The sequence below is a fragment of the Schistocerca cancellata genome, chromosome 1, assembly GCF_023864275.1.
Source record: "Schistocerca cancellata isolate TAMUIC-IGC-003103 chromosome 1, iqSchCanc2.1, whole genome shotgun sequence".
Lineage (NCBI taxonomy): Eukaryota > Metazoa > Arthropoda > Insecta > Orthoptera > Acrididae > Schistocerca > Schistocerca cancellata.
In genome coordinates, this window is record NC_064626.1 from 710,580,208 (window position 1) to 710,607,996 (window position 27,789).

A 27,789-nucleotide genomic window follows, 5' to 3' on the forward strand; every position below is an offset into this window, starting at 1 on the left:
GCAATATCTGCAGTATTAAAAAAAATACACACTACCGCCTATCATCCACAAAGCAATGGGCAGGTGGAGAGATGGCACCGCACCCTCAAGACAGCCCTTCGATGCCGTGATTGTCTCTGGTCGGAAGTTCTCCCGTGGGTGCTACTTGGTCTACGCTCAACCTATAAACCTGAGCTACAGGGGACTATATCCGAATTTGTTTTCGCTGAGAATCCGGTCCTACCAAGCGAACTCATTCTTCTCCAGGTTAGCAAGGATCTTTCCCCCTCACTTGATTTCATTAGCCGGATGTGCACTCATTTTCAACAAACACGTTTGCACCCACCCATCAGTCACTCACCGCCTGAGACTTATGTTCCTATCGCACTCTCCGACTGCTCCCACGTTATGCTGCATGATGATGTGGCTAGGTAGCCTCTTCAACCTCCTTTTCTTGACCCCTACAAGGTCCTGCAGTGGGGGGACATGACTTTTGATACCGTGATTAATGACCGCAGACAGACAGTTTCTCTGCATCACCTGAAACCAGCTTTTGTCAACCCTGATGGTCTCACACTGCCGCAGTCGGACTCTGCAGATGATCCACCCTTGATTGAGAACAAAGACGTGCTCCCATCAACCTCATCACACACCTCTTCTGCCGAAAACTGTTCGCCACCGTTCGCCGGTTTCCCAACCTCACCCCCTGTTTCACCCTGCACAAGTTTCGCGCCCTCACCTGCAACGTCGGAGACACACACATACCTACTATCAGTTTGTCCTGCAGCGTGCCATCACACCAAGTGAGCAACGTTTTTATATTGATTGACTTTTGACCATGATTTCCACCGACGTCGATGCCTGCATGACCTCACCCTTGGACATCTTGGGAGAGGGGGAGAGGGGGGGGGGTTGGGGGGGGGGGGGGGGTTGTGTGGCGTTGATAGTTCGTATCGACCATGAAACTTAAAAACTAACTCTAAGTGCTCTCTCGAACCTCCATCTTAACTTTACTTTAGTCAGTTCTTTGTTATACTTCATTCTGTATGGACGCAGTGTCAAGTGTAAATATATACAAGCTATGACATATATGGGAATTAAGTTTTCTATATCCCGATTGCTGATCCCATTCCCATAGAAGCAATAGGCGATCGTACAGACAGGGTTCCATTGTCAGTAGATACATTTGCACCACAATTCAAGTCCAAATTGTAAAATGAACAAAATAGATATAATGGAATGGAAATCACATCTAAACTTCCTTTGCAACCAGCTGATGAAACTAGTGAAAAACACATGCACACATTTCATACATAATGGATAGAAAGCTGATAGACATACAGAATTTTGCATCTTGTTTGTCCACTTTCTTGTGAATAGAATAAGTACAGCATTGTTTCTATTTTAGGGAACAATATTTGTTCCCAAACTTTATGTACATAATTTTGCAAGTTCTTTTTGTATTACTTTGCCTCCAGGTTCAATCACTTATATTGAAACATCATCAGCTCCTGGCAAGAAATAATAGGATCTTGAAGAATTTTCTCTGTGTTGTTAGTTATTGTGCCTCATGCCATCTTAATTGACAGGTGGTGTCTATCCAACATAAGTTTCCATTTGTTTTTTTATTACTTTCATTGTTTTCATCTATTTCTCCTATTAAAATTTCATTGTATTTTCTGACCTCTAAAAGACTTTCATGAATATTCCTTTTTTAATTCATCTTATTCTATAATGTTTCTATTACCGTTTGCTTCAAACTGTCACTATCTCTCTATTAGTGGCCTTCCCATTTAATATTTTCTTTCCTTTTGATTTCTTTGTATCTGCTACACCTTTTCCTATTTGTACAAGTGCAGCTGCCAAGTAATTCACCTTTTTTCTTCTTCAGTCTATAACCATCTGGTTGCTTAGGGCAGCTTGCCACACATTTCTGTATTCAGCTTCCTCTTGAGAGTGGTTTTAGGTAGTGCATCTGGTATCCTCCATGATCTGGTTGATGTATTCCAGTCTCAGTCTGTCTCTTGCATTCTTCCCTTTGATGTTCCTTCAATGATACTTTTAATGACGCTACCATGTTGCAGTAGATAGTGAATCCATGTGCCCCTTCTGGGTTTGTCGAGCTTCATGAGACAAGGCTTCTCTTCCTCCATTCTGTGGATCACTTCCTTATTTGATATCTTGTCTGTCCAGGAAATATTGAGCATTCTGTGGTAGCACCATATTTAGACTGTTATTTTACATTTTTCTGCTTCACTATATGTCCATGTTTCACTTCTGTATAGCAGCACACTCCAACCAAATGTCTTTATGAGGTCTTTCCTGAGATGTTTGTCTATGCTGCTGGATGTAAAAAGGTTTATTCTCTTGTTAAAAGCAGCTATTTCCTGGTTGATTTGGCTCGCAGTATCCTTCCTTGGTTTTCTCTCTGATATAATTTTACTCCCTGGGTAGGCAAAGGATTCAACACTATGTTTTTAGTTTTACCTTTGTTAATTTTCATATTACATGAATGCTGAAGGGGGGTGGGGGTTACCATCTGGGCCAGTATCTCTTATAATTGTTCTACATCTACACTTACCGTGGCAATGTCATTAACAAATCTCAGCATATCTATTTTCTTACCATGAATTTTAATTCTTCCTATAGCTCCTACTTTTCCCTAGCTTCATCTATTGCCTTCTGAATGTATCCACTGAAAAAGACTGGAGAGATTGAACAGCCCTATCACACACCTTTCTTAGTATTGGCTTCTTCTTGATGTTTTCACCCCTCCCTTTATCACAGCAACATTATCACAGTCACCCCTTCTCTATACAGTTTCTACACTACTCTTCTGTCCTCATACTTCATGCCACTCTCTCTGTTGGCATCTTAAAAATCTATCACCATTCTACCCTGTCAAATGGACAGGGTATCTATCCCCCACCTGCATAGTACAGTGGCTAGCGAAGTATGTAGACGTAGATATAACACTATTCCATCTTCATTTTGGACTCCACTGCATTTCATCCATTTCAAAAGAACTTTTTAATTGATTTATAGGCACATTTTCTATCTTGGTCATTTCATTCATCTTCTTGCATTGGTCCTCCAAGAATTGTTGTTTAGCCTTTTTGATTCTCAACTGATTTCATTCTTCAGTGCTCTGTATTGTCTGTGTCCTTCCCTAGTATAGTCTAGTTTCAGCTTAAGTCTTAAATTTGTTTTTGTTATTTTGCTTTCTGTAATCCATTCTCTTCTATGGTTTGCCTTCCATCTACCAATTATTTCATTTGCTACTCATAGGATACTACTTTTCAAGGACTCCAGCATTCTTCAACATTTCAGGTGTTGTACATAACTGTAGCCATGTTTGTTTGTTCCTTGTATGCCAATCTAACCATATAATCCTTTAGTCTATACAGGTCCCATTTCTCACAAGTTCTTAGGTTTTTTGAATTCCAGCTCAAAATTCTTATCATTATGTTATGGTCACTATCAATGGCTGGGCCTGCGTAGCTTTTATAGTCTCTTATTTTATTCCAGAACCTTTGTCTATGTAGAATGAAGTTAATTTGATATTACTTCCTATTTCCAGGTGCCTTCCATGTATACTTTCTCCATGGATGGTGTTGAAACCAAAGGCTCTCTTATCCTTTAAAGATGTCTACAGCACCTTTTATCTCACTGTACATTCTTTTCCCTTCTTGATCATATGTCGTTGTCGGCATGTACACTTGGATTATCATTGACTTGTCTGGTTTTGTGTCCAGTCGCACAAATAGTATTCTTCTGTCTATTTGTTGGTAACCATCTACTCTGCATCTGAGCTTGTTCCTAAGAACCTCTCCTAATCCTCTTTCTCCCAATCACTCCTATATGCAGAACATGGGTATAACTCTTAAGTCACCACTCCAAAAGTCTCCACCATATAGCCATTTCATCTCACTTACTCCTAGTATGTTCACTCCCATTCTTGTCATTTCCAGCCTGAGGTTTTCTAGCTTGATGCATCTCAGTAATGTTTGTACATTCCAAGTTGTGGTTCATTTTCTTCAATTCTTCATAGCCTTTATCTCACTGGAAGCACAGACTTCTGCAGTCCCCTCCCAGAGATCTGACTGGGGGACTATTCTGGAATTTTTTACAAAAGTATGCTTCATATTCATTACTAAAGTGAAACAAAACTGCTGTTTGTTGGGATATGCTGCAGATCTTTAATGTGGTGGTTTCCCTCGCCTTTCACTTTCTATGCCGTAGACTCATAAAGAGTTCTTCCATCAGTTGTTTCATTTTTCCTCAAGAGTTTTACAACCTTCATATCATGCATTATTTCTTTTCATTTATAACAATTTGAAGTTTTTGCACCTGTTCCTTGACTTGTTACTTGTTGGCAATGGTAGGCTCTCTTTCTGGGAAAATGTCAGAAAAACCATTAAATGATGATCAGTTGAAGATCCCAAGATGAGCAGCAAGAGAATACATGTCTTTAGAATTCAATAAAATGTGGCTAATTTTATTTTCAGTTCCATTTGATTCTTGGCAAGTCCATTTCATATTTGAAGTGTTGACAATGGAAATTAATAAGTCACACACAAATCCAAAATGAGATTTCTTGGTAGATAATACAGTAAGGACCAATGCCAGTGTATGATAAAGCTAATAAATCAATAGATGGGATAGTTAATGCCACTCATCAAAAATGGGATTAGAGATAGGCTTGAGAGTCTTAGCACTTTGTCAAAGAGTAGCTTTCATGCTTTTCATTATTTTCATGTGCTCAAAAGCAATTTTTTTAGTGTTGCTGTGGGAACTGATTTAGTCAGTTAATTAAGAGGGCAGGTTGTCAACAACAACTAGTCATTTTGTAGCAGTAACAACTAGTCATTTTGTAGCAGTAAGTAGACTTTTATTATTGTCATGTAGGTAAACACTACTTGTGTCTTTGTTTCTCAAGAAGGCTTCCCAGCAAGTATTACTTCAAATTTCAAGGCACAAGAGAACTCGATGGACAAAGACTGTAAAGTGAGTGACTGTAAGTCACTAGAAAATATTTTGGGGTTGTTTAACTGTCATGTTAGCAAATGATTTGGAAAAAAAGAGAAGGGAAACCTTTTATCTCAACCCCCAGGGAGCAAACCCTGAGTCTCACTAGCACAAGCTAAAATACAGCATATAGGATGCCAGTTTAATCAAAACTCTCAAAACCTCATTTCCAACACAAGAAAGCAATTATTAATGGCACAAGTCAACTAAACTGTACTTATGCCCAGATTTGAACATCTAGACAATGTACTATACATTTAAGGTAACTCATCCCACCATGAACATTGATCGGTGGGGCTGTTGCTCGGTTATCATAAAACATTTCAACTAGCATTCACTTTACCATCCCACTCAGATACTTGTGAAATTTGTGACCTATAAACAGACCAAAGAGAAAAATGTGAGACCAGAGAACCTTAGACACATAGCTAAAAAGGAATTAAATGTACTAACAACATACGAAGCTATGGAATCAACAGTACATTCAAATACATTCAAGTATCATCTCACACAATTTGTAAGGACTTGCAGCTAGTGATGCTTAAGTCAATGTTGAATCTTTCTAGTACGTTTTATAGCAGGTAGTTGTCCAACTATAATCTTAAATATTTATTACACTTGGTAATGTTTCTGGTGTTTTTGGGATGAGGGCTTAGCAGGATGTAGAGGAAACAGTGGCACACCATGTCTATTAAATGCAGTTATGTCACCTGGATTACCCTTGAGAAAGCCCTGTAGATGCGTAATCATAGTTATGTAAGATAAAACGAGAATCAAATGATTGTTATGGTATCTGTTTGGGCTGTAGGTAACTATTTTGAAATAACTGATTTGAAACACCTACTGTCACTGTTGCTGAGATCTTCAGTCTAAAGACTGGTCAGATGCAGCTCTCCATACTCATCTGTCTTGTGCAAGCCTCTTCATTTCTACACAAACACTGCAACCAACATCCACCTTAACATGTTGACTGTAGTGAAACCTTGGGTCTCCCTCCACAATTTTTCTTTTAATACTTCCCTCCATAACCAATGACTCCTTGATCCCTCAGGACATTTCCTATCAAGTGATCCGTTCTTGTAGTCAGTTTGTAATGTTTCAGAGTAGGATAACTTTTACTGTACACATCAATTCCAAGTCAAGTAGCATATTCAATACCGCAGTTACACATTCTACTTGCACATTGTGTGCGCTGTCTAGTTTGTATATTTGTGTGTTCAAAGAACGTTTTTGTAAATATCAACGTCAGTATTTCTGAAATTGAAATTTAACACTTTCTTAACACTTTCTCACTCCAGAAGATGTAAGTAAAACAGAGCAACAGTATACACAAATACTAGCATTCTAACAGTATTACATTGTCTGTTGTAGTTTGGGTGTAATTATATAATGTGCAGTTATCTTTGATGTGCACAATTTTTTCCTAAATTACCACTTTCAGTAGTAATATGTTAAAATTGTGCTATCAGCAGTGTGAAATAATTCATTCTATTGAAGACTATGCCAGTCAGTACAATGTGACATTTCATGTATGTTTGCATGACACTGCAACTGCAGTGAAACATGTTTGAGATGAAAAAACAAAATTGTGTTTTGCTTAAGGCAGACCCCCATCCAAAAACACATGTAAACTTTCTTACTGGTGCCGGCCGCGGTGGTCTAGCGGTTCAGGCGCTCAGTCCGGAACCGCGCGACTACTACAGTCGCAGGTTCGAATCCTGCCTCGGGCATGGATGTGTGTGATGTCCTTAGGTTAGTTAGGTTTAAGTAGTTCTAAGTTCTAGGGGACTGATGACCACAGATGTTAAGTCCCATAGTGCTCAGAGCCATTTGAACCATTTTCTTACTGGTTTTGACAATACATTCAAAGTTTGGCAAGTGGACTGAGTAGGGTGGCAGTTGTGTCAGATGGGGAGTGTAGAGAGAGAGTGAGGCACACGGCAGGAAGTGGGGTTAGGTATGAATGTAGCATATCTGTGAAATGGGGCAGCAGACAGTGATATTACAGCATGCTGTGGTACGTAATGCAGTGAGCAATTACTCCATGCACTGATGTCCCAGCTAGGAGATACGCACTGATCCATGAAATCCCAGGAGTTGGAGATATTGCTGTTGACAGCACCATGAACTGTGGCCAGTCATGTTTGACAGCTATGATGTGCAAATATTATGTGCAAGAGACATTGTGAATGATAAGGCTGTATAACTTGGAGTTGTAAGCAGCTTTGAAATGCCGTGTAGACATGTTAACAGGTGTTGAACATCCATATTGCAAAGAAGAAGAGTTGATATCATTGAGTAGTAGCTGCTGACATGGGCATCACAGTGGAGTAAAAGGAATCTGAATCAAAAACATATGGGCTGCAGTACTTCCGCAACGGGTTTAAAGTGAAAGAAGGCAAAATTTAAAATCCTCAGCAACCATAACATATCCACACAAGTGGACCATTACAGCCACACTCACACCATCTCTGGCACCTGCACAGGGATAGTTAATTGGATGCTTCTGTGTCAGCACTTAATAATATTTGATTAAGAAGATAAGAAGTCAAAATTAAAAGGAAATTATTGCCTTAAGAAAAAAAATTTCTCCAGAATTTGCAGAGTGTTTGAGTTATTACTAGCATTGTGACTAAAGTGGAAAATTCATATTGAATCAAATTGTTGAAAAGCAAATATTAAATCCCACAACAATATCCAAGACTCGGATGAGAGCATTAAGTCTATGGTTGGGAAGATTGGCATTTGTGTTAGTGGTTCCAAATTGACATACAGCAATTGGTTATGGTCTGCTCAGGTGTTTAACAAGTGGCAGCAATAGTAGTGTTGCAGTTCACCCGCTATGTCACATTAGCGGCTATTCAGTGGCAGCACATGGTGATGACACTATCACAAACTTTTGGTGAACTGAGTTTGACTTAAATTGATTTTCTTTGTTTAATTGCAGTGTTGTGGTGTATGGGCAAGATAATCATTAGTGAAACTGTACAATAAAGTTTGTTAGTTTGGTCAATGTAAGCTTAATGCTGAGACATTTGGCTGCAGTGAAGATTTGCAGCAGATTTGTAACTGTTTGGTGAATGCCTATAGTCACACAAAATATGCTGCAGCCTTTAGAAGAGGTATTAAGAGAGTTTGCAGAGAAGATGACTGCAAAATTTGATATGACAATCTAAGAGCTAAATACAAACATAGTAAATCTTGGAAATGAATTGTCTACAAACACAATACAAACACGGTAGATACTGGAAAAGAATTATCTACTGAACTCAATACAAGCATGGTAGATTTCAGAGTGGAATAGTCTATTAAACTCAATCAAACATGGTACATGTAAAAACAGAATTATCTACAATGAATGTGAATTTATAAAAGCATATAAGGGAAACTAGACAAGTGAAAAAGGAAATGCATAGTACAATTTCTAACATACAAACAACAATAAATGAGTTAACTGATGAGTTGTGGTCAGAAGCAACTAAGCAACGTGATCTTGTGAGAAAAAAAGAAAATGAAGGTGGTTAATAATTACGTAAAGCAACTGAGTGAGGTTAATGAATGGGAATGTAAAACAATTCATGAACAAATGTCACACATGTGAGGGGAAACTTGATATGTTAGAACAAAATAAGAATTTAGAGGTGACAGCTATAATAGAATCTGTTTTTGCTGACTTGGAGGAGAAAGTGAGTGAGATAATTGATCAAAAGGTACAAGAGAAAGTAAATTTGACAATCAGCACACCCTGTTCTGCAGAAGATTTAGACAAGCATGACGAATTTCAGAAAATTTGGGAGGCAAACGTGGAACCCGAGTGTTGCACAATGGATCAGTTCCATTGCCGTCATTTACCTTGGACATCACCCGTGTATCCTAGCCATGTTTGTCTTTGCAATTACTGACTCAGCACCATTAAGCCCTGTCGCAAGACATGTTGGCTGATGTACATAACCTGAGCAGGAAAATGCTATCATGGTGGGAACAACATGCCATGCTGTCACCACATGCCGTAACTTCTGCTGCTAGCTGTGACACTGTGAACATTTCACCTCAGGGACAAGTGTCATGTAAACATGAATATAGCGCATATTTGTCTGCATTAGTACAGCCTTCCCCACTGTTGTCTATCCTGTCGCAACCAATGAGAGACATATATTTCAAACAGGAGATACTTCATCTCATTTCATTTCAAGACCAGTTGCAGCTGAACAACTCGACTTTCTTCTCAATGGTTATGATAATTCTGTCAGTGCCAGTTGTGTCTTCAACTGCATCTGTCATGCCACATTCCTCGTGCAGCTATTTCCTCTCCCACACATTTACTGAGGCCTCAGGTGACTACCATGGACACCATCACTGTGCTTTGGATGTGTTCTGGACGACCTCGACACATTGATGCAATGGACAGCCACTCTACACCCTCCTCCCGGTACTATGCTGTGTTCCCCCTAAGTAGTACAACAAGGTCATATCGGACATTTCTCTATGCTATCTCAGGGTCATTCCATATCAAGTGTCCTAGAATAAAAAATGGTCCCCACTCGACCATCTCAGATACGCTTCAAAACTTGTTTTTGTATACATATTTATGTGTTAGGTCAATGTGCAAAATTTTGGCTGAATTGTTACAGTGGTTCCAGAGCTAGGGCCACCTTAGTGGGCCCATACCTAGTCACAAGGCACCCAGTGTGAAGAATTCAATTAACTTTGTTATAACTTTGTGCATCTTCTGTGATTATCACAGTGAATTTTTGTGTCCTAGTACAACTTTTGTTGCTGAATGCAGCTAAAGCATTCAAATTCCTTAGAAATGACTATCCATTATGCTACTTGGTCTGAAAGTGCCTTGTAAAATTAATCATGAAAGATTCAAGCCCTACTTTAACCATCCTTTACTATAAGGGAAAGGCAGCTGGAACCTTGATTTTTGGGCTGTTAGCCAACAACCAGGTGCTCACTATACTACACCTGTATTAGCATTTATGAGTAAATAATTCAAATCAAACAATGGAAAATCCAGGATGAAATGTAACAATACCAGAGAAGGAAAGTTGCTACTCACCATATAGCAGAGATGCTGAGTCGCAATAGCCACAACAAAAAGAGTCACACAATTATAGCTTTCAGCCATTAAGGCCTTTGTCAGCAGTAGACACACTTACACACACGCACACACACACTCACGCAAACACAACTTGCACACATGTCTGCAGTCTCAGAGAACTGAAACCACACTGCGAGCAGCAGCACCAGTGCATGATGGGAGTGGTGACTCGGTAAGGAGAAGGCTGGGGTGGGGAGGGGAACGGATAGTATGGTGGGAGTGGCAGACAGTGAAGTGTTGCAGTTTAGACGGAGGGCAGGAGAGAAGGTGCGGAGGGAGGAGGACGCCTCAATGTGGCCGATTACTGTGCCCCCACTGAGAGAATCTCTGCTCTCAGACAAACACCTTCAACCTATTACCCGGCACCTATCCTTCTATATAAAAGATACCAACCATTTCCTCAAGCAACTCTCCACAGTTCCTGTCCCTTTACCACATGGTGCCCGGCTTGTCACTAACATTTCTAATGCTCATGGCCTTACTGCTATCTAACACTACCTTTCCAGACGCTTTATGGATTCCAAACCAACAATCTCCTTCCTAGTCTCCATGACCAACTATATCCTCACCCACAATTACTTCTCCTTTGAAGGCACTACCAACAAACAAATCTGCAGTACGGCTATGGGCACCCACATGGCACCATTCTATGCTAACCTATTCATGGGCCATCTAGAGGAATCCTTCCTAAAAACCCAGAATCCTAAACCCCGCACCTGGTTCAGATTCATTGATGAGATCTTTGCTATCTGGATTGAAGGTGAGGATACCTTATTCACGTTCCTCCAAAACCTCAACAAACTTCTCCCCCATTTGCTTCACATGGTCCTACTCAACCCAACAAGCCATCTTCCTAGATGTTGACCTCCACCTCAGAGAGGGCTACATCAGTACCTCCATCCATATCAAACATACTAACCACTAGCAATACCTCCACTTTGACAGCTGCCACCCATTCCATACCAAGAAGTCCCTTCCATAAAGCCTGGCTACCCATGGTCATCACATCTGCAGTGATGAGCAGTCCCTCTCAAAATATACTGAGAGTCTCACTGAAGCCTTCACTGACCGTAATTATGCTCCCATCCTAGTACAAAAACAGATCTCCTGTGCCTTATCTATCCAGTCTCTCACCACCTCCCAAAGTCCCACAGTCCAGCCACAGAGGAGCATTCCCTCATAACTCAGTACCATCTGGGACTGGAGCAACTGAATTACATTCTCCGACTGGGTTTCGATTACCTCTCGTCGTGCCCTGAAATGAGAAATGTCCTACCTACTATCCTTCTCACCCCTCCTACCATGGTATTCTGCCGTCCACTGAACCTACACAATATTCTCCTCCATCCTTACACAACCACTGCTCCCAATCTCTTACCTCATGGCTCATACCCCTGTAATAGACCTAGATGCAAGACCTGTCCCATACATCCTCCTACCATCATCTACTCCAGTCCGGTCACTAACATTACGTATCACATCAAAGGCAGGGCTACCTGTATAACCAGTCGTGTGATCTACAAGCTAAGCTGCAGCCACTGTTCTGCATTCTATGTAGGCATGACAACCAACAAGCTGTCTGTCCACATGAACAGCCACTGTCAAACTGTGGCTGAAAAAACAAGTGGACCACCCTGTAGCTGAGCATGCTGCCAAACATGATACCCCTCATCTCAATGACTGCTTCACAGCCTGTGCCATATGGATCCTTCCCAGCAACATCAGCTTTTCTGAATTGCGCAGGTGGGAACTATCCCTGCAATACGTCCTACGTTCATGTAACCCTCCTGACCTCATTCTTTGTCAGTCACTGTCCTCACCCATCCAGACCCCTCCCTGTTCCCATTCCAGCACTACACAGACGTCATTCCACTGCCACACCCAGTCTTTTAATTTCTTTTTATTTCTCTCCTTTCCACTAATTACCCCCTCCCCCCCCCTGTGCACCTTCTCTCCTGCCCTCTGTCTAAACTGCAACACTTCACTGTCCACCACTCCAACCATACTATCCATTCCCCTCCCCACCCCAGCCTCCTCCTTACCCCCACCCAGCCAACACTCCCATCATGCACTGGTGCTGCTGCTCGCAGTGTGATTTCAGTTCTCTGAGACTGCAGACGTGTGTGCAAATTACGTTTGTGTGAGTGTGTGCGCGTGTGTGTATGTGTGTCTACTGCTGACAAAGACCTTAATGGCTGAAAGCTACAATTGTGTGAATCTTTTTTTTTTTTTGTGGCTTTCGCGACTCAGCATCTCTGCTATATGGTGAGTAGCAACTTTCCTTCTCTGGTATTGAGTAAATAGTTCTGATTTTATTGACCCTTGTCTCAAGTGTCAAATTGAAAAGTGAAAATTTCTAGCACTTGGTATCAACTCTGATCTTCTTTTTATTGATACCACTGAAAAGAGCACAGTTTGTGCTACAAGGTACTTGAAAAAGTAGAATGGTAACTTTCCATATAAGTCATTTAAAATAGATAAAAAGAAATCTAAACTGTTATGGTTACCACATGTATTACTGTGTTGGCAGCTGTTGTACTGAAGAATGTCAAGGCACTTGTGATGTGATTTGTTAGTACAAATTATTTGCAGCATGATACTTTTGTTCCTCTGATGTGCAGGTACAACTGTTTCATATATGGGTTCCAGAAACTTCTGGAAATTAGATATGCAGGTATGACTGCTTTATAACACAGGGCATGGGCTCCAGAAATTTCTGTAAATTGAGATGCAGGTATGACTGCTTTATAACACAGGGCATGGATTCCAGAAACTTCTGGAAATTTGATATGCTGGTATGACTGTTTTATAACAGATTCCAGAAACTTCTGGAAACTTGATATGAGGTATGACTATTTTATAACAGGACATGGGTTCCGGAAGTTTCTGAATATCTGATATGCAGGTATGACTGTTTTATAAAACAAGGCTCGGATTCCAGAAACTTATATGCAGCTACAACAGTTTTATAACAAGGTACTAGAAACTTCTGGAATTTTCTGTAATGTTCTGGAAAGTTCTCCAGTATTCGCAGTTTATACATTCACACTATATAAGATGTAAAATGATTTGGGTATCATTCATGTTTGTACGCAAATTGTCAATCATTGTATCATTCGTGGTTATTACCTGTGGATGTTTACCTTGCAGCTTGGTTGTTTCCTTCAATCCATTGTTGAATCATTGCTGAAGTTACAACTTGTTATGGCTTCAAACAATGGAAATATGGACCTAAATCAGAGCACCATTGGACAAATCAACAAGTCTGTGTGTCATTTAACTAAGTTCACCAGGGACAAATGCCTTCTTAAGTCAATTAGTGACCTCTCTGAGGAGGATCAGAATTTTCTGATTCGACAAGTTGGATTTCAGCTTCATTGTGGTGCCAAAATATGTTTACATCATGAAGCAGAACTGTTGACCAGGTTTAAATATCTGCAGAAATCATGCTGCAATCCATTTCAAAAGAAGAATCATTTATGCAACAAAGGTCTGTGTCCTATTGATGTTGCAACCACCAACCTTTTGAAACAACTTACAACAGTTGATGTTAAGCCTGGACGGAAGCTTTGCCCTGCTTGTAGAGTTGACATCAATGCATAAAATCCCAAGCCATTGCCATCATCAGAGTCTGATGAAGATGATGCTACAGTTGCTTCAGACAGCTTGACAGCAATTGGTGTGTCACCACTAAAATTTCAGCGCATTTAAAACTGGGATTCTAGTGGATACGCAAAATGAAGGATAAGGCAAGTTCAAATGGTTGTGGCTACCAAAATTGCTGAAGTTGGTAGGCTTAAAGCAGATGATGTCATAGAACCACAACCAGGTCAAAAATGCCACGATTGCTCTTCATACAAAGGGCTCATCAATGAATTGAAAGTGGAGGTATCCTCAGCTTCTGAGAAAATTCAAATTTTAACTTTGGCCCCTAGCAGTTGGAGCATTAAGAAAATGATGGAAGAATTTAATGTGTCTGAGCGAATGGTGAAAACTGCCAGAAAGCTGAAGGAAGAGAAAGGCATATTAGCAAAACCAGATTGAAAGCAAGGAAAGGCTTTGCAAGAAGATATAAAGGAAAGTGTAGCAAAATTCTATGACATTGGTGAAGTCAGCTGAATCTGCCCTGGAAAAAAGGACTTTGTTGCCATAAGGACACCAGCTGGCCCAAAAGTTCATACGCAGAAACATTTGCTGCTTTGTAACTTGAACGAAGCCTATCAGGAATATTGCAGACAACATTTACCAAAAGTTGGCTTTTCCAAATTTTGTGAGCTCCAGCCAAAGTGGTGCATCACAGTTGGTCCAACAGCAACACACTCAGTACATGTTTGTACAGTTCATCAAAATGTCAAGTTGATGCTAGCAGTGACTCCAATTAAGGATGACTACAAGAGTTTGTCAGCCAAAACAGCTCGCAATATGGATTCAAAAGATTGCATGCTCCGGCGATGTGACCAATGCCCTGGATTAGAAGTCTTGGAAAGATTTGTAGAAGCTGCGGTTGAAGGGAACGACATTGATGAAGCAATTGAATACAAAGAATGGATACACACTGACCAAGATACACTGGAAACAAAGCTGTCAATGATTGAAGAATTTACCCATTGGGAAAATAGACAGGCCATATTACATCCCTTTGATATTTATTACCAGGGTGTGACTGGAAAGATCAAGTCTCTTAGTTTCTGCATCATCTGTGATTGCTTGTGACATGATACAGTTGCAGTTCATGTTTTCTGCTCCATGTTGATTGATCACCTGCAAAACCCACTTTCCAGTGCTGAAGCACATCAGCTACTTCAACGATGGATCAGCTGCCCAATACAAAAATTTCAAGAACTTCATGAATCTATGTCAGCACTGCAATGACTTCAGTATCAGAGCAGAATGTAACTTCTTCACCAAAAGCCATGGAAAGTCTCCATGTGATGGTATTGGGGGCACAACAAAGCAATTAACAGCAGGAGCAAGTCTCCAATGGCCAACTTCAGACCAAATTCTAACACCAAGTGATCTATTCAGATTTTGTGACAAACAAGTTCATGGAATCAAATTCCTTTGTATCACAAAGGAAGAAATTGATGTCATAAGACCTTTGCAAGAAAGGAGATTTGAAAATGATTGCACAGTTTCGGGGTCCAGAAAAAACCACTGGTTCAGACCAATTGATGAAAAACAGTTACAAATTCACAGAGTTTTCAATGACACAGTGTCATTTATTGCAATTGTTGATCAATCAGCATACATCTCAAGTGTTCAAATTGACAGCATCCAATCTGTAAAATATATAGCCTGCATTTATGACAGCAAATGGTGGATTGGAAACACCTGTCACACATCACTGGAAGAATGAGATTAGTCAGTTTCCACATGGTCCCAGTAATTCATTCCATTGGCCCCTAAGGAAGGACACCTGTTGGATCCCAGAGCAGCAGATAATCATTGTTTTGCCAGCTCCAAGTCCCAATTCCATGGTTTGGAGATACACTTACTCATCAGAGGTGCTGAAGAGCATTGAAGAGAATTTTAGAGCCATGAAAATGGTTCCATGATCTCTGGCAACAAATTTATGATGCTTGGTTCATTATGTGAACTTCTTGCTTTGTTATGTTCGCAACAATGTTGTTTATTTGCTCATTTTTGTATGCCATTCACTAAAGCTATTCTGTCAAGCACACAGTATGCACAAAACCTAAGGTATCTTTGGAGCTAGTTTAAAAACCTTATATGGAAAATTACCATTCCACTTTTGAATGTTCCTTGTAGCAAAAAAATGAGCTCTTTTCAATTGTGTCAGTTAAAAGATCACAGATAGTAGCCATATTAAAAACTGGTCCTGAAAAATGCTGCAAATTTTCAATTTTCAATTTGACACTTGAGACAAGGGTCAATAAAATCAGAACTCATAAATGCTAATACTGGTGTAACATAGTGAACACCCGGTTGTTGGCTAGCAGCTCAAAAATCAAGCTTTTCCCTTACAGTAAAAGATGCTTAAAGTATGACTTAAAAGATGCTTAAATCTTTTGCAATAAATTTTAGAAGGCACTTTCAGAGCAAGTAGCATAAGGGACAGTAATTCCTGAGCAATTTGTGTGCTATAGCTGCATTAAGCACTAAAAGTTGAACTAGCGTACAAAAATTCAAGGTGACAGATGCACAAAGCTATACCAAAGGTGGCCATTTTATTCACCCTGTGCACTTTATGATTTGGTATGGGTCCACTAAGGTGGCCCTAGCTCTGGAACCACTGAAAGAATTGAGCCAAAATTTTGCACACTGAGCTAACACATACATATGTATACACCTATAAATTTTTAACAAAATCGGAGATGGTTGAGTGGAGATCCCTAGGATACTTGATGCAGAATGACCACTCAGCTATTTAAAGACAATCTGAAAACATGGTTGTGTTGGTGGATAATGTCCTGGACATACATGGCATACACCAGATTCTTGTGCTTAATAAGCCACCTACATGACCACACAGACCTGATCAGTGACTTGACCTGTCTGTCTCCTCCAAAACATGCCAATGCACTTGTGATTATCACCAAACCCAGTTCTTTCACACGAGGACACTTTATGGCACATCACCTAGGAGACAAATGCCCTTCACAGCTCTGGCAGATATTATGTGTTCTTGTGGACTCAGAGGTTGCTCTATGGACATTATGGATGATCAGACTGTCTCATGATCTCCAGCTGCAGCTGCTATTACATTGCACACAGCCACTGGACATTCAAGTCCAGCTCACTGATTGTGCCTATCATGTCATTTGCCATCATCAATTTCTGTCTGCAACAAATTGCTCTCAGACAAACAAGGTTGGCAGAAATGCTTCAAACACCACCGCCCCTCCCTCCACACTTGTACGGCAAGGTTTCATGAGATCTCGCACAAAACCTGACAGCATCATGCAGCCACCTGGGGGCCAGCTCTTGGCACTACTGGCTCCTGCTTTGCCCTCTGCTCCAGCTGCCGACACACACTCTGCCACTGCTAGTCACAGCCCAACAGATGGTGCAGGCATCACCCGACTTGCCCCATATCCCTTCTACTCACTTTGCTGGTTTCACATGATGTTCAGCGATGCTGCAAGAAACTATTAAACCCCATGCATAAGGCACTCAAACTCATGATGTGGGCTGGTTTAGGTGCCTCGTCCTGCATTGTTGCAACCAGATACCATCTCCAGAGTGAGTCGTCATACTTAGTGTCCCTGGTGTCTTCTTCCAGTGGCAGACTTTGTGTGCTTGATCGAGCAAATAATATACAGTTCCTCATTGATAAAGGTGCAGATTCAAGTATCATCCCTTCCTCCTTCACTTCTTGGAGCCTCCTCCCAGCATTAATGGTTGAGTGACAAACACCTCCGATATCACTGTCCACAGCACCACCGAACTTCAGTTGCAGTTTACACTGCCTCTTCAATTCTCCTGGACCTTCCATGGGGCCAGGCTGGAGGTCTCTGTCTTCAGGATAGATTTTATTAAGCATTTTAGTCTTTCTCCTGACCTACATGCTTCTGCCTTACTCCATCACACATTGAGCATGAGCATTCCTGGCTCCTTCACCCTTTCCCCTTCCCAATCTGTGGTTCTGTGTGTCCCTCTTGTTTACACCATCTCCAAGGGCTCCTGCCTGACAGCTAACCTCATGAACTCACTGGCAGAGCTCATGACTCAGCATTGGGATATCAATGTCCTTCACATCAACAACAACATCTTCCATCAGTTGATCACCAACACATCACCCAATCTGGTGTGTACTCTCCGCATGATTGACAACTTCATCTCTTATCAAGGCTTCAGACTGTGCATCTGTCACTCCCCTTATTGCCACCTTCACTGCAGACACTTCAGGTCAGTGATTCACAAACTATCAATGTTTCATATGAAGATTCTCTCCCCCTCCTGTAGCTACACGTACAGCATTCCCAAGTACTACAAAGACCGTCATTGGCAACAAACAGGCACGGAACAGTACCTGCCATAGGTTATGCATGATGGAAGGTCCTCCTGTTCATTGCAAATTTAGGTGTCTTACAGCTAAAAAAACTCATTGCGTGATGGCTGCCATGCAAGAACTCTTAGAGGCAAGTATCATGTGCCCATAGCAATTAGTCATCAGCCATCTGCCTCATTCCTAAGAAAGACGTTACCTTTAGGTTGTGCAGAGACTACCACAAACCCCAATGCACATATTGTAATGGACAATTATCCAATCCCACACAATCAGGGCTTCATGCAGCAGCTCCACAGCACACTATTCCTTAGTGTTACTGACTACTGGAAAGCTTATTGTCAGAATATTCCTAAAACTGCCATCATCATGCTTTTTAGCCAGTCTGAGAATTGTTTTATGCCTTATGATCCGAAGAACGCTGCCCAAATGTCACAATGGTTTATCAGCTCTGTGCTGTTTTCCTTAATTTTTTTTGCTATGCTTACCTAGGTAATATCCTCATCTTCCCCACCTCTGCCAAAGAGCATGAGTGACACTTATCTCATGTGTTCAAAATTCTCTCAGATAATGGTGTAGAGATAAACCATGACATGTCACAACCTTCCTCAGCCACACCATTACTTCTGAAGGAGTCCATCTGAGGTGCAACAGCTTAGCTTTCATTAATGAACTGCCTCTCCTGAAGCTTACTGCAGACTCAGATGGTTTCTTGACATGGTGAACTATTTTCAGACTCACATTCCTCATGCTGCTTCTCTTCAGGACCCCCTGACAGATGCCCTGGTACCAAAAACACTTCTGGCCCACAGGAGGTGCAATGGTCCAAAGAAATGACGCGTGTGTTCAGCAACCTCAAGACATCTCTTCTGAATGCCATCACTCTTGCACACCCAATCATCAATGCTCACAGCTCCGTCGCAATGGACAGGAGCGAATCTTTGATTGGTACTGTTTTGAACAACATGTTGGTGACACCTCACAGACACTACACTGCTTTTCCAAAAGACTTTCCTCCCCACAATGCAAATGGTTGACCTTTGACAGAGAATTGTTAGTGATCTACGAGGCAGTCTGTTTCTTCTATAAAGACAAAGAAGGGCAAGAGGTCATGGCTTTCACTGCTCACCGACTGCTTACAGATGCGCTTTGTGGCCTTGCAGCTGGCCTCTCATCGTGCTGTTTTTGACACAAGGACCTCATCTACCAATATGCCACAGATTTCTGCTATGTTAAAGGAGCCAAAAACGTCATGGCTGAATGTATGCCGCATCTGCATGCTATTTCCTTCCCATTGAACTTAAATGATCTAGCTCACCTACAAGTGCTAGCTGCCAAATGTCCAAAACTTGTTACATTGTAATTCTTTCTCTTTGACTGTGCAACAGCATTATCCTCTCTGTTCTTCATTGCTGGTTTTGTGCGACCCATCTACAGATACCCTCATCTGTGGTTCCCACACCTTTATGGCACAAGTTTTTTTTTTTTTTATCACACGTAAACTGGTGCACCCTGGCATATCGGCTACCATGTGCCTTCTGCCCAAATGATTTTTCTGGCTAGGAATTAAAATTGACTATTGCAGTTGGGCATGTGCATGTTTACCCTGCCAATGCAGCAAAGTTGGTTGACACACCCAACCTCCTCTGGGACATTTTGAGATCCCTACAGTTTGGTTTTGTCACATACGTCTCAATCTTGTAGACCCTCTGCCCCCATCTTAGTTTTAGATACATTCTCTCAATGATCGACCATGCCAGCAGATGAGTGGAAGCACTGCCCCTGATTGACATTTTAGCTAATTCATTCAATTGCCTGCTTCAGGTGCCTCTTCTCCATTACAACTGATCAGGGGTGGCAACTTGAGTCATTACTTTTTCCCAAGCTGTGTTTCTTGTGGAGTGCCAAAAAATTCCACACAACCAAATACCAACCTCAGAGCAATAAGTCAGTCAACCATTGGCACCACACTTTCAATTCTGATGTGTAACAGCAGATCCTGGTATGAAGTGCTACCTTGGGTGTTACTCAGTGTATGTACTGCTTTCAAGGACAATCTCAATTCCTGTATGGTAAACATTTGGTGCTTCCGACTGAGTTTGTCGAGGACACTGCTCCTCTTTCTCTGTCTGAGCTTCCAACACTAGTTGAGCACATCTGCTCTTACTCCATCCACATATGCATCCCCCCTCAATGTGCTGATTCTATGCCTCATGTGTTTGTTCACAAGAAACTCGACTGGTGTGAGTTTGTTGTGCTCTCCAAGACTCAGTTTGGGCAGCTTTGCAGCACTGCACTTCAGACTGCACAGAGTACTTCACCATACAGACAATACGATTGACATTTACCTGAATAGCAAGTGCCAAACTGTATCACTCAACAGAGTTAAATCAGTGCTGTCAATCAATGAGGATCTCCATCCAGCCTCAAATCTGGATGACCTTTTTCCTAGTGCCCCTTTCTCCAAGTTTCTCAGCCTAGATCCACCCATGTGCAACTCACCAAGTATGCCCTCAGATTTGAGTGTTACACATAACATGTCTCCCCCCCCCACCACCACTGCTCTTTCTTCTGGGTACCCCGCAGTCTAGAGGTTCTCCCAACACTTCTGCCATGTGTGCCCACAGATATGAGTGCTGCATGTGAAGTGCCTTCTCCCCTGCTGCCTTCTTCTACACCTTTGCCCCATCCCATCCAGAGTGGCCACCTTTTGCACTGACATTTCATCATACTGCACTGATGACCTTTCCCTCCAATTACACAATGGCACACTCTTCGTACTATATGTTTCCTCACACTTGCTTCACTACCCAACCACTAACTGCATCACACTCCTCCATTATTATCACCTTCCACTGGATGCCACTGATGAGAAAGTTTTGGTTCCGATCAACACAAATGGCCACCTTACGGTCATCATACCCTTCAGCTCATGGCCAATACTCTAAGGCGCATGATCAAATGATTCCATTTCTCACACAAGCCGACCCTACATCCACCGCACTGGCTACAGGACATCATCATCTCAGCCTTCAGCATCGAGTCACTACCATACCTTATGAGAAACAGTCCGTCATGTCTTTCCCCCTCCACGGGGCCAGCCATGAGCTGACTGGTAACACAGATGTTCAGGACTCTGAACAGCACTCACCACCTGTCCCTGCTGTCTGCTGCACTGACACTTCTAGTCCTCCTCCATGCTCCACAGTGTGTGTGTGGGGGGGTAGGGGGGGGGGAGGTTCTCTGTGGTGATTGTTGATAGTTACACCACCATAGTCTTTGATGGTCTCTGGAGCTTTAGCCGAAGCTCTTTGAGTGATCATTAGTCAGGACCACCTTGTTCTCTTGTACTTTGTTTATGTCTCTTACATCAGAGTTTTATGTAATAAAACCTCAATCTTACAATCAAGTGGTGAATCATTTTATTCTCTGGTGAGTATAGGACCTCATTTCCCACAAGTTCCATTTGTGCCCGAATATCAGTCATGCTGCACTTCAAGGTTGTCATCAGCTTTGATTATGGTATTTATTTCTCCCTGTTAACTTTGTACACTAATGTGATTTAATGCAAGCTATTTTGGAATTTATTGTGTCCACTAACTATGTAATTAGATGTCTGCTTTGTGACATTTATCTGCCAAGATTCAGTTTTGAAAGTGCACTGTAAACAGTTAGCCACTCTCAAAAGGTTTTGGAGGTTATTGTGGGTTGACTACCTGTGACTGTAATCTCATGTGAGAACTGAGATTAGTCATCATATTGCTTCAGTTGTTAATAAATCTGTAAAACAGTTAAAGTAATTTAAATGCTGAGTAGCATCCATTATTTGAGAATCTATCTTAAAAGCAGTTTACAGCAGTAAACCCACTGGTTGTTTACATATTGTTGTAACAACTTACTCAATTTCTGTATCAGTTACCTCATTTTTTTTCAATTAATTCCGTTTTCATTATTTTTCTCTAATTTATGAAAGCCAGTGTTTTTGATTTTTTGACATTAAGGGAGAGTACATTTGCTGAAAACTAGTTATTAAGCCAATTCAAATATTACTACTTCATCTCTTGCTGCATGTCAGATAGACAATGCTTGCATTATTAGCAGCAAAGATTAATTCTAATTGTTGTATGTTAAATGGAAAATACTCTGTAAGAGAAAAAGTAGTGGATTTAATATGGAACCTTGTGGGTCTTCATTGATTACTTCCACCTATGTCAGAAACTAATCACATATGTTCATCTGTTAGGCTATTTTGCACACAAAGTAAAGGCATGACACACATCAGTGGTTGTTAGGAAAGGTTACTCACCTGGCAGTACGGCTGAACTTCTTGCCCCAGTCAGGACCAGTGGCAAATGTGACCTCTCCTACTTCCTGAAAGGTCATGGCATTGACTTTGGTACGCACATACAATATGTGTGCACTCTTCACAACTAAGTATGCACAGTGTGTGCAGACAGCGGTGGCCAACACTGATCCCAACACACCCATCGACAGACCAGCATTCTTGAAGCCGATTGGCATTGCTAAGACACCCGTGCCTAGTGCTGCCTTCAGGAGGTGTGTTAGCACTTCACAGTCACTGAAACAGTTCAATATAATGGACACATATTAGTTGCTGAGGATATGTATGGTAGGATTCAAAATCCAAAAGAAAGTTTTTCTTTTAGTTTTGAAGACTATTTAATGACATGGTGGCAGAGGTATAAACTGGTTAAACCCTACCTGAATCCATGGAAAAACTAAATCATGGTGGGGTTTGATTATTGTTTCTCTCAAATACACATCTATTGGCTATATACTATATCACTGTTGGGTAAAACCACCTCAATTCACTTGTCAGATATGGTATGTTGATTATTGCCTCTACAGTCTTTGCATCAGTAGCAAGAAACTGACAAGCAGTTGCTTGCTCCTGAAAAAACAGAGGAGGAAGTTTTTAAAAAAGCTTGAGATTTTATTCAAATTTCTCACAATGCAATAACAGAATTGAAAACATTCTACCAAAAAATCAAATGTTTCTGTAATGACCTGCCTAAAGTCAATGAAACCTTAGTCATTAAGAATATTGACTCTATTTGTTTAGGGGCAATACATGGAGTTGGTTCAAAACAATGACAATAGATAAAAAAAAGTACAGATACGTACAACTAAGGACGTTGCTACCTGAAACCCTGTGAAATACCTTGGAAAAACTGCAAAACTGTGTTCCCTTCACCCCTTTCCCCTAGTATGTTTACCTACTTCAGCCAATTTACATGATGTAAAAATAGTAGTAAATTTAAATTTTGGCAGAAAAATTAGAACAAGGTCCTTGTCCTAAGCTAAAAATTGTATGTAAACTTCAAGTATCCTTCCCAACCCTCATGTTTGAGTTGAACATCTGACCACACAAACATGAACTGATATCGCTGGGTCAGGGATGAAGTCGAAGCACTGGCATTATTTTACAGTTTTAAGTAATTAGATTATTTTAGCTCTGTAAACATATTGTATAACTGCCACTTGCACTGTCTTTTCACTAATTTTACACTTCTCTTCCAATTTTGCACTTTTCTCCAATTTTGTACTTTCTATGAATTATATAACAAATGTGTCCAAATATTCTTAGTTTGCTGTTTTGAGCTACATATGGTAATTTTCATTTTTTCCAGAAATCTCATAATTTTTTTATAATTTTGATACGTTTCAGTATTTTCATCATTTTTGCACTGTAATATTTTCTACTTGGATTTCATCTATAATACAGAAATGTGTGAATATGTACAAACACGTATTAAATCAAAGGAAACAAAGCTTAAAATTGTCAGATGTATGGAAAAGATTTTGAATGCAGTAATATTTGAGTGAGCTAACTGAAAGTAAAATTCTAATTGCAGGTCTAAATGGTCATCATCTGAAAATCTTAAAGGTATTTGCTGATAATTTGGAAACCCTTTTTAATTGCCTATACAGACAGTCAAAATACGTAACTGTTCTTGGGGAGTTCAGTGTTAAGTTCGACAAAAACTATGCAGATGGTCAGTTACTGATTATTCTGCTAAGAATGTAGAATATGTATTTATGTGAAGAAGACACCACTAACAAAATTGAAGCTACAATTGACCCAAAATTCATTTATAAATCAAAATGTGGCTATAAAGCAGAGGTCATGGATACAGATTTCTATGATCATCAAGTAATTACATTGATTTAAAAGAAATCTCACCAGAAATGTAACAATGACAAATATGCAGAGAGAAAGTTAATTCATGGAGACAGCATTTTATGAAATGAAAATTGGGACAAGGAAACGAACAGGTTTGTAGATATAAAATTCAACACATTTTTTTACTATAAATACTGTTATGATACTTCACCCTCTTGAGAGGATTAAAATTAACAAAAAAAATCAATTGTATGGGTAAGAAGCATAATGAAAAGATCATCAAAAAGTCACTGAATGCTACATAAATATGCAAAGTAGACTAATACCTTGAATCCATTTGTGAACATCGGTTTGTTGCAGGATTCTCTAACATATTCTCAATTCGAATATGATGAATTTCCTTGAGACAGAGAAGTTTCTGTCCATGCATCAGCACGGTTTTAGAAAGCATCACTCCTGCGAAACACATCTTGCCCTTTTTTCACATGATATCTTGCAAACCATGGATGAAGGGTATTAGACAGATGCCATATTCCTTGACTTCCAGAAAGCATTTGACTCAATGCCCCACCACAGACTCCTCACTAAGGTACGAGCATATGGGATTGGTTCCCAAATATGTGAGTGGCTCGAATACTTCTTAAGTAATAGAACCCAGTACATTGTACTCCATGGTGAGTGTTCATCGAAGGTGAGGGTATCATCTGGAGTGCCCCAGGGAAGTGTGGTAGGTCTGCTGTTGTTTTCTATCTACATAAATGATCTTTTGGTTAGGGTGGATAGCAATGTGCGGCTGTTTGCTGATGATGCTGTGGTGCATGAGATGGTGTCGTCATTGAGTGACTGTAGGAGGATACAAGATGACTTGGACAGGATTTGTGATTGGCGTAAGGAATGGCAGCTAACTCTAAATATAGATAAATGTAAATTAATGCAGATGAATAGGAAAAAGAATCCCATAATGTTTGAATACTCCATTAGTAGTGTAGCACTTGACACAGTCACCTGGATTAAATATTTGGGCGTAACATTGCAGAGCGATATGAAGTGGGACAAGCATGTAATACAAGTGCTGGGGAAGGCAGATAGTCGTCTTTGGTTCATTGGTAGAATTTTGGGAAGATGTGGTTCATCTGTAAAGGAGACCACTTATAAAACACTAATACGACCTATTCTTACGTACTGCTTGAGTGTTTGGGATCCCTATCAGGTCAGATTGAGGGAGGACATAGAAGCAATTCAGAGGCGGGCTGCTAGATTTGTTACTGGTAGGTTTGATCATCACGCGAGTGTTACGGAAATGCTTCAGGAAATCAGGTGGGAGTCTCTGGAGGAAAGGAGGCATTCTTTTCATGAATCACTACTGAGAAAATTTAGAGAACCAGCATTTGAGGCTAACTGCAGTACAATTTTACTGCCACCAACTTATATTTCGCGGAAAGACCACAAAGATAAGATAAGAGAGATTAGGGCTCGTACAGAGGCATATAGGCAGTCATTTTTCCCTTGTTCTGTTTGGGAGTGGAACAGGGAGAGAAGATGCTAGTTGTGGTACAAGGTACCCTCTGCCATTCACTGTATGGTACATTGTGGAGTATGTATGTAGATGTATGTAGATGTAGATGAAGTTCTTTAGCAAAAAGTACAGGAAAGCTATAGTAGCAGCAAAAGAGGTATACAATGATTCAAAGGAGAACCAAAAAAAATATAGTTAGTGTAAAAATTATAAATAATCACACAGATAAACATAATAAAGCAAGTAATAAATTCACCATAAAACACTGAAATGAAATTGCAAGTCATCCACTTCTAGTAACTAATACATTAAATGTTCATTATATTGGTATTGCTCAAATTCAGTGTCCAAACACAAACACGGAAATTCCAATACGTGAAAGATGAATGTACTGATACCCAGTAACACTTGAAGTGCAAAGGACTATGAGTAAACTACAGAATAAAATTACTTATGATTTCATAGTATCATGGACAAAACTGTTTAGTATAGTGCTGATAATATTGTCTCTCAATTTACTGGTGTAGTCAATTATTCCTTTGTGACAGGAGTGTTTTCAAGTTGACTTAAGCTATCAACAGTATTACCAGTTCATGAAAGCAGTGACAAGTTTGACATTCAAAACTTCAAAAAAATAAATAAATAAATAAATAAATAAAAATTAAAAAATAAAATGAAGTAGGACTACTTTGCTCCTACAGTAGTAACTTAGCCACACTGAAAAAAATGATCCAATCCTGTGTAGCTCCTATTCCAATAAATATTGTGTAACATTTTCAATTGTGTCCAACAGTTGACAGTTTCTACTACTCCATGAGTTTGAGTCACTCTTCCATTTGCTATCTTGGATATTTTCTGCTAACCAATCTGTACTAATGTACTTTTAATGGTAACTTTTACCAAGAAAAAGTGTTTTTTTGCTACTGTAAAACTATTTAAACAGAACATAAATGACATTTATTTATGTGTTGAAATTATCTGTTGTCTGAATCAAAACCACAAAATTGTAATCAACATGTTACTTATAACTATATGATTGAAAGCAGCTGTGAAGATTATTTTCTGAAAAAGCTGGGGCAACTTTGCACCACTGACAAGGTGGACGATTGCAGCCCCACAGTATTTACATGACTTGATTTTAGATGTGATTCAGCTTGGGATGAAACTTGTTATATTGGAAATAAGAACTGATAAGATACTAATGTTGTTATGGTACAGTAAAGTGTAAACAGAAGCTAGGACCTCATGGAACACTTGCTCAAAATGTCACAAAATGCTTCTAGCTCAGTACCAAGTACTAGTAAACAACCTAAGGAGAGAAAAATACAGACAATTCTACTGATGAAGATCTATTAGAAGAACAAATGCTTGACAGAAGTTCAGACAAAAATTCATAATCATACAGAAGAAATCAAATGGAAGTGTTAACAGTATCTATAGTGAATCAAGAGGTCCTATCAAAAGCAGAGAAAAAACTGAAACCTACCAGTAAGCAGAATGGTTGTTTGTGGTTGTACAAAATGAAAATAAACATTACTCTGGTGTTTTTGCAAGTTTTAAGGAACATAGTGCAACCATAAATACCATGATGCCATCTCCTAATAATTACAAATGGCTTGTAAATAAAGATGTACTTTTCTACAAATGGCAGGATATGGTAGTATGTACAAACAGCCAAACATTTTAAGCAAAATAAGCATTTTATCAATACCCAAGTGGGTCAGTGGTGGTGAATCTGTGGAAACATTTTCCTTGTGTAGTCTCTGACATTTTGATATGCCAACATACCTAATGTAGCATTGGCCTTTTTTTTGTTAGCAAAACAACAATAAATTTAGTTCATGTTCGTTACTTTTCTTACTTATTATATAAAAGAGCTACAAGACACTGAATTTTTATTATTTTTCCCTTTAACACCGAAAAATATACACGTGTTGACTCATTATTGTTCTATAGGGTAAAAAAAATTGAATTGTGAAGAGGGTACATTTTTCCCATGATATTGCCCTGTCTTAAAATAAAGTTTATATTGAGTGATGCAAAGCACT

At 40.1% G+C, this 27,789-nt stretch overlaps 1 protein-coding gene across 1 annotated transcript in view; it reads right to left on the minus strand.

Moving 5' to 3' along the window:
• The window catches only part of LOC126096660 (proton-coupled amino acid transporter-like protein pathetic), a 177,939-nt gene that overhangs the window by 143,419 nt on the left and 6,731 nt on the right, over positions 1-27,789 (minus strand). Inside the window, exons 2-3 of the mRNA XM_049910589.1 lie at positions 22,904-22,992; positions 22,387-22,659 (exon numbers count right to left, since the gene is read on the minus strand). Coding sequence (XP_049766546.1) covers positions 22,387-22,659; positions 22,904-22,992 — 362 coding nt within the window. The remainder of the gene's footprint in view (positions 1-22,386; positions 22,660-22,903; positions 22,993-27,789) is intronic.